The sequence below is a fragment of the Triticum urartu genome, chromosome 1, assembly GCF_003073215.2.
Source record: "Triticum urartu cultivar G1812 chromosome 1, Tu2.1, whole genome shotgun sequence".
NCBI classification, from domain to species: domain Eukaryota; kingdom Viridiplantae; phylum Streptophyta; class Magnoliopsida; order Poales; family Poaceae; genus Triticum; species Triticum urartu.
In genome coordinates, this window is record NC_053022.1 from 193,705,906 (window position 1) to 193,720,285 (window position 14,380).

Consider the following 14,380-nt stretch of genomic DNA (forward strand, 5'->3'; position numbering starts at 1 on the left):
ACAATCCTATGAATCAAACAACACACGTAGTAAAAATTCCTAAGGATTTCAATCCTCCAAAATTCCTTGAAATCCTTTGAATCAAAGAAGCCCTAAAATGTTACAGCAGACTAGCTTCTTTCGAAATAAAATGAAGCCATGTCGCACCCACTCAATAAAAGCCCAACAAGCCTTTGAATTTGCTATGGGCCATATGGCCCATACCTTGTGTGCTTTCAGAGTTTCAGATTCTGCACAATGTGACACTCGCATCAGTATTAGTATCGTACTGTAATATACAGTCATCAATTGCTTTTCATAAGTACACAACTGTTCGAACTGTTCTCAAACCGAATGCTTATAACTCGAACACCACCACCACTATATGCTATACTTATCATTTCTTGCTTGGATACTTGGACTAATGCTACTCATGAATTATACCACTATTTTGCAACCTGTATAGTATCCGTTCGGCAAAACAGATTCAGTGGTTTCTTCGAACAAAATCGACCCTTGGGTTTCACAACTTCTGGCAGTACTGATAATATCCTCGCTATCGCCAATGACTATCTGCAGGTAGTTCGTGAATTCGGATCGTTCGACAACTACTGCTGGAGCTTCGTGAACCACAGGCCCATCACAAACGGCTTCCGCTACGCTCGCCAAGTGCCCACCAAGACGCCCAAATCTGAGGCTATGAGCAAGGACCTGATGCGGCGAGGGTTCCAGTGCGTCGGCCCCACGACGGTCTACTCCTTCATGCAGGTCGCCGGCATCGTGAACGACCACCTACGGTGCTGCTTCAGGTTTGATCAGGCTGGCAGCCAGCCCAAGGCCGCCGAGGAGAACATGAGAGCCGATATAAGATTGGGGTCTCCCGCTTCAGAGGATTCAGAGATCAGCGAGGTGTAGTTAGGTCTCTGAACTTGCTCATCTTGTGTTTACCTTCCGTCAGACATGGCAGTTGGTTTGGCAGTGCATTTTGTGGTGTGACTGGTGTCAGGTCACTTGTAGTGTGAGTACATTATAGATTGTACAAAATGGTGAGACATGGTGCATGGTCAAGGTGTGGTTTGCTTTCTTAATTGCATGTAAAGCATCTGTATTGTGGAGTGTAAAATCGGTTGGCCATCATGCATGTATATATACCACATACAACATACATCACACATCATACAGTAAGCAGTGTGGTGTGGTTTTCTGACTATTTGCACCCGTATCTGTGCGCAAACGATGATGACAATTATCCATTTCTATGGTTGTTCTTTTGACTCCTAAATGTAGGTATGAGCTTATTGTTGCGTCGACATGGCAACGATGCATTCGTCAGCCCTTATGTCACACACTTGCCTTGTATGGCAAAATCACAAGATAAAGTTTGTTCCCTAGAGAAATGAACCCCTAAACAAACAAGCTAACCGTACCAACAAGAAAGTTCCACCACCTTTCATCCATCCATTCATCAAGTTGTTGTTAATTAGGCAACTAGAGTGACTAAGAAACACGTCCCTCCCTAAACTAATCACGGCACGATGGCCACGTTTCGCCTCGCCGTGGCCGTGATCACCTTCCTTAAACCTCTCTCGCACATAACCCCTTTCTTTAACCCTACACTTGGGGGCACTACTTAAACATTGGAATCAAATCATTTTGCCAAAAGAAATGCGTACCATACTCCTCGAGGGCGGCATCCTCGGTGTGCGTGCGCCGGGGTCGCTCGCTCCGCTCACACGGGCGGTGCGCCTTCCGGTGCACGTGTCGCTCTTCGGAGGGGCCAGGTCGGCAAACACGAGCCCATGCCATTGACACGCAATGACAGAGGAGCGCTTGTGGTGTGGCCGAAGCTGAGCTCCACAAAGCTAACGTGATTGTTTAATTAGCGCTAATGAGGCTTTGTCCGGATGTTTCCCGGCGCGCTGGTCCCCTACCTAGGAGCGGGCTAGCCTCATCCTTTGCCCGATTCAGTGGTTGGTGCTTAAGCTTTACTATCATGCAACTGGGATTAGTTTACTGCACTCTAGACATTAGGTTAAGGGAGGAGAAAAGGAGAGAGCACAATCCTAACAAACTATATCATGGCCCGAAGCATGCCATGTGTGCTGGTTCTAGTCTAGCTGCCACTGCCAGCCTTGGGGGTGAAGCTTCGAGCGCTTGCCGTCCAATGGATGGATCGATGCCGCGCGCGCTCCCCTAAAATGTGGCGCCTTTTATGGGAAAGCATGCACGCAAGATGGCCGGCCATGATTCCGGTTAAACTTGGCATTAGCGCTGCTGTCAGTAGAGAAACAAAGCATCGAGTTTACACCTGTTGCCGCGATGCCGCGCTCCTCCGCTTCTACTAGTACCGAGGTTAATTACGCACACATGTGTCGCGCCCTAGGTGGAGCCTGGGGTGGAGGGCCTCTCACAAGTTGAAACGTACGTTGTCTCCCTCTGTGGAGTACTGATCTCAAAACTGCAGCCATGGACAAAAAGACATGTTACGGCGGACACAGAGAGACGTACCAGTACATACATATTTCGGAATTCGGATTCGGTTAACTAGCTAGTCTTCTGGCGCTTGCAGAGATATACAATAGGTTTTTTTGGCGCGGTAATAATTAACCACCTACTGTGACAGCGGCGTGCCTTGTCCTGACCAATTGACCAAGCTTGGGGAAGACACATTGACTGACTCGACGGCGATCGGTCGGTCGGTCATGGATGGCAAAGCTTGGCGCGAAATTAGCTAGCTGCACGCGCGAGGAAACGACGAGGGCAGCGACCGGCTAGCTATACTAACCTAAGCGAGGAGGCCTTTTAAAATAACCCTGGCGATTAGTGGCGCTATCGCGCAAAAGGCCACGGGGGAGATCGGCCGTATCAAGCCCGCACTGTCACGCGCGCGCCCCTCGAGGAGGGCCAAGAGTGTGCGTACCCTACGTCGCTGCTGCCTGCTGCCCCGTTCGGCGTGCACATGCACGCCAGGAGACGGCTGCCCAATCAAATCGTAAAATGGATTTGATTTCGTCAAAGCGCCTACTAAGGCCTAGCCCTAGCAAAGCTTTTGCTGCAAATTGCGACGAGGTTGAGCCTTGACCGCTTGTTCGACCGGAAAGCGTGGTTAGATTAGGCGAGGTAGGCGAGCCTGTGTCAGAGCTAGCCGTGGCCCGAGGAGATTAGGTTTGGGTGGTCACCATGGTGTAATGTAATCCTCGCTCGATTTGATTAGGGGTGTTGTTAGTGAGTGATCAGCGGGCTGATTAACATATGGCGTCGGGATCCCGCAAGTTGGAGATGGGGAAACAGGAGCGGGAGGTGTCTGAGATAAGGATGGCAGTGGCAGCGCATAGTTTAAGCCCAAAGCTAGAGCCAGCTCTGGCTAGCCAATGGAGTAGTACCAACCTTGATTAGTTAAGTGCATAATTGAGCGATTCTGCGTGGTGTGCGTGATGCCAAAGGGGAGCCAAACTACGAGGGCATAGCCGTAGCCATAGGCATGTGACAAGGAATCACTGGCCGCCCCGCATTACTAGTTTAGCATCCAATTCCAAACGGCCGGTGCGTCGACAGAGCTCTCAGGTTTTTGTTCATACACACACACACACCCCTCAAACATGTCGATTTTGGATAATGGAAGGCTTTAGTTTTGCAAATATTTCCTTCGTCCTAAAATACTTGTCCCTAAAATGAATATATCTCGACTTATTTTAGTTATAGATAAATCTATTTTATTTATTTCTAGGACAATTATTTTCGGACGAAGGGAGTAAAATTGAAAGCTGTTGAAGGTAGCTAGACTTTGTGGCTTTAGTGTGAGGTGCAAAATGAAAAGTCCAAAGCTGGCTACTGTGTAAGCTAAGTGAAGCTTGTGGAGGAAATAACCGTGCCCTAAGCAAAGCTAATCAATCAGCACTGGTGTGGTCGACCACATCGGTGATCCTTGTCTGGCGTCCAAACCACGGGGGTGGCCTGATTGATTGGCCGGTGGGCGGTCGACGTGGAGCGAGGTTGGCAACCATGGGGGGTGGCTGCACGTGAAACGCCGACGAATCGTACGCCACCTTTGGGCAGTCGACCAGGCCGGCGCGCGCAGGTCCAAACCTTATCCCGATCGTAGTACGAGCCACGTGACGGCTAATTGGGCTTTGCTCTCAGGCTCGGAGGTGATTTGCCCAAAGCGCAGACACATGTGCGAGCCATGCACGCTCTGATTAGCTAAGTGATCTTCATCTGATTGTGGACGTAAAAGGGCGGGCTAGATTTGGACTATACCGGTGTGGCGTCAATCAACCTCTCTCTTCTCAATGCGTGTCGACCGTCCTACCGGATTGGAAAGCGCATATGACCATTTTTCTCTTCTTTTTTGATTGAAATTGAATAGTATAACGATTCTTCGCTCGTACGTAAGAGTTTAAGCTTAGCCGCGGGTGCTGCGTGCTACGTACATCTTACTTTTGAGCGCTGCCAATACTTTCTCGCACGCCTAGTGCCTCCTTTAGGCTTTTGCGCAAGGTAGTAGTCGTGCACCTTAGTTGCTACTAGTACCGATGATTACAGTGAATCTTAATTATCCCCTCCGTCTACAAAAAAGGTCTATAAATTTTACTGACCTCAAACGGTCCATAGTTTGACCATGTGATGTAGGAAAAATCATCAACAACTATACAATACCGACCAGATCAATATAGATATGTTTTATTGTGTATGTAATGATATTACATTTGGTCCGTAGTTCTTGATAGTTTTCTTAGAAACTCGGTCAAATTTTGCATTGTTTAACTTCAGACAAATTTTACTGGCCTTCTTTTCACAAATAGAGGGAGTACCTCCAATGATTTCTTACCAGCATGTATATTCATGCTTAACTCTGCGGAGAAATTTACCACCAAGAAAGTCTCCCTTAAAAAATGTACATTTTTAAGTTGATTGTTTTTATTTTTGTGTCTAAATCGACTATAAAAATAATATAAATTCGGCTTAGTAAAATAGGCAACATGCACCCTTTAAGAATTAAGAAATGCAGCTATATGAAAAGGTTTCACTAAACAAAAGTTGTACTTGTAAAAAAGAAACTCACTGTTTTCACACACACAAAAACTCACAAGACAGAAAATTAGGAAAACCGAAAAATAAACGTAGGCAATCACTAGAAGTTGAATATACTATAGTAGACTGTAAAAAACACCCATTGAATAGTCCAAGTCAAGGCAATCAACCAAGGACCCTAAAGTGAAGGCCATCAACTGCTACGTAGTACCGCGGTCCGTTCGACAGCTGACGGATATATAGAAGACAAGTGAAAGTGTACTGCTCATATTCCCCGCAGCAATTAGTTATGCACCCATGCTATCGGCACATGTATACGTGACAGCTCGACCTATATCTAGATCCCGCCCCGCGCTCTTTTGAATTGTCTTCTCTAGGAGTCTAGGAGGACCCAGGTGTGCCTAATCATATATTTTCTTTTCATATGGTAATAATATGTGTCTCATTCATATTATAAAGATCAATATACAAATCATGTAACGACAGATATGAGAAAACTGAAAAAATAATAAAACATCTCTGAGCTTGGCATAAACGCCCGTCATTTGCCCCCGGCACCACCACAACCCGTGGCGGAGCTAGCAGAGAACGGCGGAGGGGGCTAATCAGTAAATATGATTGTTTTGAGGGGGGGGGGCTAATGACTACTTTTTTCTTCAATCTTAACCTCTGGAAAAAAAATCTTCAATGTTTTCTCTATATCTTGGAGGGGCCACAGCCCCCCAGAAGTGTATATAACTCCGTCGATGACCACAGTTAAAGAAAAAAATAACGGATCACCTTCTTATCTGAGCTCGGCACGGCTTCATCGCTGATATGCAGCTTTGAGACCGCCTGACCATATATGTACATGTGTTTTCACGAAAAAAAATATGTACACGTATAGGTATAGCAACCCCCTACAGGGGATAGCTAGTCATGCCATGCAGCTACTTTGGTCACTTGTTGTTGTTTCCGTGAAATAGAAAGGCAAAACGACGACGGTAATAAAGGCAAAAATGCACGGTGATCCGTCGTGCGATTCACTCATGCGATGCGCGATGCGTGCGTGCGTGTGTGTGTGCGCGTGCGCACCTTGCGAAAGCGATGAGCTAGCCGAGTCGAGCAAAGGTTCCTGTCCATCTCCTGTGGACTTGGGATTAGCTAGCCGCGATGGATGGCGATGAGAGGGAACGGGTGACACGTCTCGAGCCAGCGACCGCAAAGCAACACAAACGGAAACGGGTGCTGTGGCTGGAGCTGGAACCGGACCCCCATTCCACGCGACTGCTGCGTATGCTAGGGCGCTGACATCTGGTGCACTTGGCTGCGCTGCGTACGTACGACCGCCGGCGGCGGCTTTGTGCGATTGATGCGCCCGGCGGTCCAGGCTGCATTTCGTTTGCAGGCAGCGCGCGCGCGAGCGGCAGGGCCAGATGCAGCGCACACGCATGGACGCGCGGCGTGGCGGCACGGGGGCAGGCGGCGAGAGCTGCCCTGCGCGCTGGACCGGCCGGCTTTTGTCTGGGTTGGTCGGCCGGCCCCTGGCTAGTGCGCGCAGGGCAAGCAGCTGTAGCTAGGAGTGGGACTGACTGGCCACGCACGCGGCATGTCCTGTGCCCCCGCGCGCTGGGCGCTCACCATCCATTGGCGTGGATAGGATGCGTCAGTCCGCCAGAGCGAGCGAGCGAGAGAGAGAGAGAGAGGAGACGTCGCTCTCGTCGGAAAGGCCGGGACGGGACTGCGCCGGCCCCTGCGCCTCCGATGGTGCGCCAACAGGAGATTTGGAGGGGGAGGGGGGCGGCCGGACGCGCCGCAGCGGCCGACGCGTGGCGGCACGGCGAGCCCCCCCCCGCGCACGGCCCCGGGCGACGCCGGGACCGCGTCCCATGTGCCACCGATGGCGACCCACAGCCAGTGTCCACTTTGGCCAATTGCGCGCTGCCTTTCTTATCTACTCCTAGTCTTTACCAGTAGTTCCTCGCTCGATCGGGTTCCGGCGGCCCCCCACGTCGTCCTTGTGTCTCCTCTCTTCTCTTCTCTCATGGTGGCGAGTGAGTGAGGCTGTCGTCACTCTCGCCAGTCGTGTTCACTGCCCGTGCGTCCCCTGTTCGTCTCTATATGTACGTGGGTCACGCGTACACAAGCATGCAGCTGGTCGTACGTATCACTTGGACACGGTGTTGATTAATCGTGCAGGGGGGATTTCCGTTTCCAAGACGGACGTCGAATCTTGCTGTTCCTCAGATGGTGCCACGCGCGGAATTGGGGCCGCGCCAGACCAGATCTTGATTTGATAGAGTAAATTAACTGACGTTCGAGTGCTAGTCTTATGCCATCAGCAGACACTCGCCGATCGATCCGGGCCCGTTTGATGTCAACCCTGTTTTTACGTGTACTGTTTTTATTTCATTTTTTGATGATGAGTGCACATAAATTCTACACGTTCTTAATTTTTGACTTTGAAACGAGAGAGAGAAAAAAGGTGGAAATCTTACAATTTTTTTTATCAGGGTAGAGCTGACCTGCGAATGAAAGCGAAATCGACCTATTCGACTTGACATCCATGGGCTAGCTGCTAGCATCAAAATCATGGATTGTGAGGCCTTTCCTCTGCAAAACCAACATGTATTCTCACACAAGTGACAAGTCACAGCAATCGTTTGGAACTTGCGACATCCGTGTGCATGCACCTTTCATGTGGGGAAGGAAACAATTCTCCGATGGATCGATGTGCAATATATCGCCATCCTCTCACTCTCTCAGGTCGTTGTCACGCACGCTACCAGGCCACACACACCCTTGGCGCCTCCTGTGCTCGCACGCCGGCCGCGAATATATGTCTCAGCCACGTCCAAATCCGTCACTCGGCCAAAAAGGAATTAATACTGGTCACTGCTTACTTCAAAGCTAGCTGACTAAACTGATCCGCACTCAGGCCAATTTCTAAAGGGAACATCAAATCATCAAATGCGACAACTAGCTTTTTTCACCATGGTTCACAGTGATAAAGCGCCCCTTTTCGAAGAAAAGAAAATGGTTCACAGTGACAGCAAAGGTAAAAGTCTATACCGCACAAAGTTGGTAAAAAAAGACCAGCAAAGTATTGCCTCAATACCACTAGTGCATGTCCGGTTTTTATTTTCGAATTGGTGCACATAGAAGTTATCTATATATGAAAATTAAAGCTTCCAAACTCCTGAGAACTATAGGTGATTGCAAAATCGTGAACTTCTAGGTTGGTTTGTAGACCGTGCGACTAGTTCATGATTCAGGCTCATCGAGCGGGAGACGATGACGATGTGGAGCGGAGGAAGTTTCATGGGTTTGGGGTGGGGGAGGCGAGGTTCGCGATGCCAGAGAAGATTTTAGAGGCGTGGTAGGATTAGAGGGATGGTCGGGGTGACGATGGGTGGCAGTTGGGTCGGTGACATGACGCGGTAACGGGGCATTCATGAACGACGTGGCATCTTGTTAGGTTGGTCAGGAGGGTGGATGGTTGTGGCTAGGTTGAAGAATAACGAAGGAGCCGTAGGATTGAAATCCGATGGTTAGTTCAAATAACTGCATTTTTTGGAAGTTTTTAAGTGGTTGTCCACCAAGTGTTTCATAATTTTGATAGTGCAAAAAGATAATTATCTTTATATATAACTTATCATTGCTTAGATCCTCCGGGGGATCCATATCATAACATTGAACTAGTACGGTGGTAAGTCGTGTCAAGTAATTAGTGCTAAAATTGGTATGAACATGTAGGATAGTAGGAGTAGGAATAATTAATACATGCAATTACTAAACAGTAAATGTGAAATAAGCCTAGCTTAGATGGTTATGTACCTTGTGGTGAAACCAGGCCACTTGGGTTCACGTTCTAAACTTGACATGGATGTTTGTATATTTCCTGGATTTTTTCAGTCTCTTTGTCGCTATTTTCTCGGTGGTATGATGTGCCCGTCGACTACGAGATGCATGTAGCGACTTTGCAATCTCGAGATCTGCCGGCTCGATCTCTTGGAGATGCCTATGGGGATAGGGTTGTGTGGATGTATTTATAGGGATGGGCGTTCATGTATTGTGTTTAAAAAAAATGCCAAACAAGAAATTGTGTGTGGCGAGTTAATTAATCAACACATGACTAATGCAGTTGTTTATTTTCATAGGGAAATTGTACTGGTCATGTGATAACGTACTCGAGTTTGCAACATCGTGTGGTTGGACTTTGTACGGCAGTTTGTCTTTGTCCGGTGGATGGGGTGCCTATGGAACGCCAACACGTACATAGCACAAGCAGTCGCGTGGGGTATGGACGCAGCAGTAACTTGGAAGGGAGGAGCCAACATTTTCCAAGACGAAAGCAAGCGGGAGACGTACGACTGAAAACGAAATCAAATGATAAGCTAGCCATGCATAGGGGCAATATAGCTAGGCGATGCACGTAACACGTACGTACGCGCCTAACTTCTTAATAACCTAGAGCGGCCTTTTGGAGGACAGTTTCTGATATCGAGCTCTCTGTTTGAAGACGACGGCTGATCAAGGGCGACTTATTTAGTTTGTCCTTCCATTTCGTATTTTTCTTCTTCTCCCAGCTTGGTCGTTAGGTCTGTACTCGTGCAGACTGCAGAGCACCGTAGTTGTAAAGTTTCTCCATTGATAGTGTTTGACCATGCACGCCCGCATGCATGCATGGATATTTGGATAAAAAACAGTACTACCGCGTGTTGTAATTGTACTATTGTTCATTAATTTTCGGCTATGCATGCAGCACGAGTGCTTGCGTTCCTTGGAGCAGTGGAACACCTGCGTGCCGAGCTGCCAACCGGCCATTGGCCATGCCACTCTTTTAGTAAGGGCAGGTACACGAGCACGCAAATGCTGCGAGATATATTTGCCAAAAAATGTAGCCGCCATTGATCGAGTCCCTTGCCTAGCTAGGACGCGCCACCCATCCATCGATCCGTCGTGTCGCGCAAAAGGCACACTGTTCACACAAGCTTTACGGGTCGTCGTCGCACGCCAGAGGTGGACAGATCGATGCGCCGCAAGGGGTAGGGGTAAACTATACTTACTAGATATACAGAAGAAAGAAGAGGCCGTAAGGAAGGAACCTCCTGGCCGCTGACGGACGATGCACCCGTCTTCCACGCCAACACGCGTACGTACGTACGCACGCGCTGGCCGGTCAAATCACTCAGCGGTCGATCGGGAGGATGTTTCACATGGTCGCTGGATGGATCGTCGGCTGCTCGATCGCCCTATCCACACGTACAGGCATACTTTACGCGCGATATGAAACAAAGCGTGTGGCACGGCACACTTGGGAATGGATATCTGGCATGCAGCCGCGCCAAACTTTTTTCGAAGAAAGGTACAGCGCGAGCGTGCGTGCGTGCATGGGTCTGGTTGACGTCAAGCAGCTTGGCCTTGCTAGGCGTGCTCGTCGTCTCCCGGCCGGACCCCGGAGGCCGACAGACACAACCCGTCCCATGGGCTAGGCTAAACTAAAGCTCCACCTGACCCGATCCATGGGTGGTAGTGGTAACTTGCGCGTCCCGAACTCTCGGCTCGGGCGGTAGCTGATCGGTCGAGCCATCTGTGTCGCTCCATGATCCATGCCCTACCGACCTAGCTATAGCACTCACTTTCAACTTTGGCCGCGTGCGTGCATGCATGCGCCCATATGTAATATTACATACTTGTCAAAGCTTAGCAGCCTTCTTTTTTGTGTGCACTAGCTGCACGTACGTGCTAGTAATATGTAATACTGTTGCGGCCATCTGCGTCGGTGAAAAAGTTACAAGTGCGCGGGAATTTCACAGTTCTCGCCACAAGCATCCATCGATGGCCGTCCGGCTAGTGTAGTGCGTGCGTCCTTGTCGCCAAAAGACGGCACTGTGCTGTTAATCTGGGGAGATCAGCACCCGCTTAGAGCATCTCCAACTGGCGCCGTTGGAAAAACCGTCAGCTTCGTGCGCGAGAGGCCGTGCGACACGCACCAGCAGACGCGTGAAAAGTTGGCGCGCGAAATAAATTGGCCCGAGCGCGGGAAAAAGCGGCAGCGCGCGGTAGTTTTGTCGCGCGACGCCCAGCGCACTGGGTTATGAGCCGCGCGCCTGCGCCCGCCAACCGCCAGAAACTTCTCTCCCACCACGCCTTCTCTTTCAGCGCCCCGCGCCGCCGCGCCTTCTCCCTCCATCGGTTCCAGCGCCTCGCCATGCCACCGCGTCCCCGGAGTAGCTCGGGCTACCGCGGCGTCTGCCTCCGCCCCTCCGCGTGCATTACGCGGAGATCCGCTCCGGCAATACACGCCTCGGGCTCGGAACATTCGACACCGCCCACGAGGCCGCCGGCGCATACGACACGACGGCGTGGCGCCTCAGGCGGCCTCGGCCGCAGATGAATTTCTTCAAGTGCGGACACGCCTGACGCAGGATCTCGCACCTTCCCCGTGACTAATCAGCGACGAGGATCGCCGCCTCCAACATAGGCGGGAGCGCCCCCTCCTCATTGTCGAGGTGGACGAACACACCATGGCGGTGTTGCGCAAGCGCTTACCGCAGGATGTCACCGCCGAGAATGAGTTCTGGACGCAGAGGAGGGCGGAGCGAGCCGTGCGTCGGGGGGACAAGTGTGCGCGGATGGAACTGGCAGAAGCCCAGATCGACCTAGGACATGCGTCGACATGGGACGATGAAGATCCTCGGTGACTCGATGCATTTACGTTGTCGGACTACACTACCGAGAAAGACGGGGAGTAGTCTAGCATCGTTTCATCTAGTTTTATTTAGCATCGTATGAACTTGCTTGTGGTTTGGGGCTTGAACTATGCTATAAATTTGAACTGTAAATGTTTCCGTATGTGTCGTTTCATATTTTTTTCCAAGCGGTGGCTGGGCGCGCGCTGAATTTTACTGCATCTGGTGAAGCGCTACAGCGGCACGCTAAATTTTGCAGCGCCTGAAAAAGCACTCATCCTTCTGCGTGCGTTAAAACCCTATTTCGATGCCGCAGAAAAATTTAGCGCCTCTGTTGGAGATGATTTACAGTGCGTAGTAAGCATGTCACTCAAGCTCACTCCCTCGGTCGCTTTTACCCTGCTCCCGTTTCATTTTCCATTATCTAAAACTAGCACACGATTACTCTGATTATCGATCACTATTACCGGCAGATGATGACCAATCCACAGCGCGACACACGCAGCATCGCTTTCCCGTGGCTCCCCACACGACGAATTATTAAGCCCCAACTCCTATCTACCACTCCTAGTGCCAGTACTACGCCCCTCTCTCCTCAGCCCTCGCTTCTCCCTCTATAAATTCCCCCGGCCGAGCTCCAGGCTCACAGACTCGGACACCGGTCACTGGACAACACAGCATCTGCTCTCGCCCCTCAAAATATCCCAACCCCAAAGCCCAAAGCATCGATCAGAGCCGATCAAATATACTAGTATTTGTTGATCGGGCACTAGCTAGAGAGAGAAGTATTCTCGTGTTGCTGTTAGCTTTGATTTGCTGGAAAGATGAGCTCCGAGGAGGGAGAGAGGCTCCTGTTCCCTTCCTTCGTCTTCCCGGACAGCTTCCCGGCGGACGACGCCACACCGGTCGTCTCCGGTAAGTTTAATCATCCATGTCGTCGTTGATTTAGCTAGCGCACCATCCATATGCACGTAGGTGCTCGATCGAGTGTTCAACCGCAATGTGCTGTTGCTGATTCTCAAGTGAATGGTGCAGGCGGAGAGCAGAAGAAGGCCGGCCGGCAGCGGCGGAGGCGGAGGGCGAGGCAGGCAGCGAGTGGTGAGGGCGGAGGGGACGACGCGGCGAAGAAGCGAAGGCTGAGCGACGAGCAGGCGCAGTTCCTGGAGATGAACTTCAGGAAGGAGCGGAAGCTGGAGACGCCGCGCAAGGTGCAGCTCGCCGCGGAGCTGGGACTGGACACCAAGCAGGTCGCCGTGTGGTTCCAGAACCGCCGCGCCCGCTACAAGAGCAAGCTCATCGAGGAGGAGTTCTCCAAGCTCCGCGCGGCCCACGACGCCGTCGTCGTCCACAACTGCCGCCTCGAGGCCGAGGTACAGCGCAACAGTCCGACTGGCTAGTCTCTTGTCTTTACTCACGCCATGCAGCTAGCTGCAGTTCACACTTCACACACATAAATGACAGAACTCTTGGGTACTATACGTAGCTAGCTAGCTGGTTTGTGCTGAACTAACATGTGCATGTATATATGGATGCAGCTGCTGAGGCTCAAGGAGAGGTTGGCGGAGACGGAGGAGGAGAAGAACAAGGCCATGGCGGCGGCGGCGGCGGCAACGGGCGGCGGGGGTGGCAGCAGCCCGAGCTCTTCGTCGTTCTCGACGGTGACGGCAATGGTAGGGGGGCAGCAGTTCGGGATGGAGGAGGTGGAGACCGACCTGACCTACATGAGCGAGTACGCCTACACCAACTACATGATGGACCTGGCGGCCGGCGGCTACCTCGGAGGGGTGTACGATCAGTTCAGCTGATCCGGATAGAGGGGGTGAAAGAACAGTGCTAGTGGTAGTTTACTATGCTCAATCAATGTTAATTAATTAATTAATCAACCGGGATTGCGGGGCAATCGTATGCACGTACTAGCAGTAGTAGCAGCAAGTCAGAACTGGGTAGTATTGGTGGTAGTTTCAATGGGTGGATGCCCTAACGGAGAATCTCAGTAGTAGTACGTACTATTTGCTAAGCCATGTACATTATGAATTGGTAATCTTTGTAAGTATATATTATGTACGGGTTATCATCATGCAAGTGGTTTATCGTGAGCTGAACTAGTAGTAATGTCTAATGGCGTGATCACAGCTCACAAGGCGTATGTGCAGTCCCCATTTGTATTCTTTTGCTTTTGATGATGATCTGGGGTCGGCCTCGGCCCAACTGACTGGGCTTCACCTCAGTTGGCAGGCTTTATCACAGAAGAATATACTATTATGAAGGGGGAAATGCCACCTGATGACATCCCTTCCGTCTTTCAATCAGCAGCTGTTCTCTATGTGTGTAGAAGTGCATGCTCTCAGGCCTAAACATGGACCGAAAATAGGCTGCAATTTAATTACAGCCAGCTGGGTCTTGAACTTAAGATCTTTTGACTCTTATACGATGTAGAAGTGCATGCTTTAGTCAATGCAATCAAAGACCGATTTGATATAAAAAAAACTATGCAATACATTTATACGTCAACAATGTGTAACTGGCGGCACAGGAGAGTGGCAGCACTAGCAAGGCACTGACGCTTACGCCGGGCATCATTCGGAGCATGAGATAGCAGGAACAGAGCAGGAGTTGGTGCTCGGCTCAGGTACGTACAGCTAGCCGCATAAACGTGGCATCTCCTATCCTAGTAGGAGTAGACGTCGGACGTGTCG

The 14,380-nt window shown here is 50.5% G+C and overlaps 2 protein-coding genes across 2 annotated transcripts; both read left to right on the plus strand.

Annotated features, from left to right (window-relative positions):
* The first annotated feature begins 22 nt into the window (after positions 1–22).
* Positions 23–1,193, plus strand: LOC125522675. The gene has a single exon (XM_048687746.1). The coding sequence runs from the start codon at positions 334–336 to the stop codon at positions 892–894; it is 561 nt and encodes a 186-aa protein (XP_048543703.1). The 5' UTR covers positions 23–333; the 3' UTR covers positions 895–1,193.
* Positions 1,194–12,319: 11,126 nt separating this feature from the next.
* On the plus strand, positions 12,320–13,780 carry LOC125522769 (homeobox-leucine zipper protein HOX12-like). Its single transcript, XM_048687833.1, has 3 exons — positions 12,320–12,599; positions 12,720–13,054; positions 13,220–13,780. Exons 1-3 carry the CDS (start codon positions 12,509–12,511, stop codon positions 13,487–13,489), a joined length of 696 nt encoding a protein of 231 aa, XP_048543790.1. The 5' UTR covers positions 12,320–12,508; the 3' UTR covers positions 13,490–13,780.
* The last annotated feature ends 600 nt before the right edge of the window (positions 13,781–14,380 follow it).

Bases quoted from the DNA above. Each gene is read 5' to 3' on its own strand.
- LOC125522675 (XM_048687746.1), top strand. From the start codon at position 334: ATGCTTATAACTCGAACACCACCACCACTATATGCTATACTTATCATT.
- LOC125522769 (XM_048687833.1), top strand. From the start codon at position 12,509: ATGAGCTCCGAGGAGGGAGAGAGGCTCCTGTTCCCTTCCTTCGTCTTC. The intron at 12,600-12,719 runs GTAAGTTTAATC...TGAATGGTGCAG, and splicing joins CGCCACACCGGTCGTCTCCG to GCGGAGAGCAGAAGAAGGCC. The intron at 13,055-13,219 runs GTACAGCGCAAC...ATATGGATGCAG, and splicing joins ACTGCCGCCTCGAGGCCGAG to CTGCTGAGGCTCAAGGAGAG.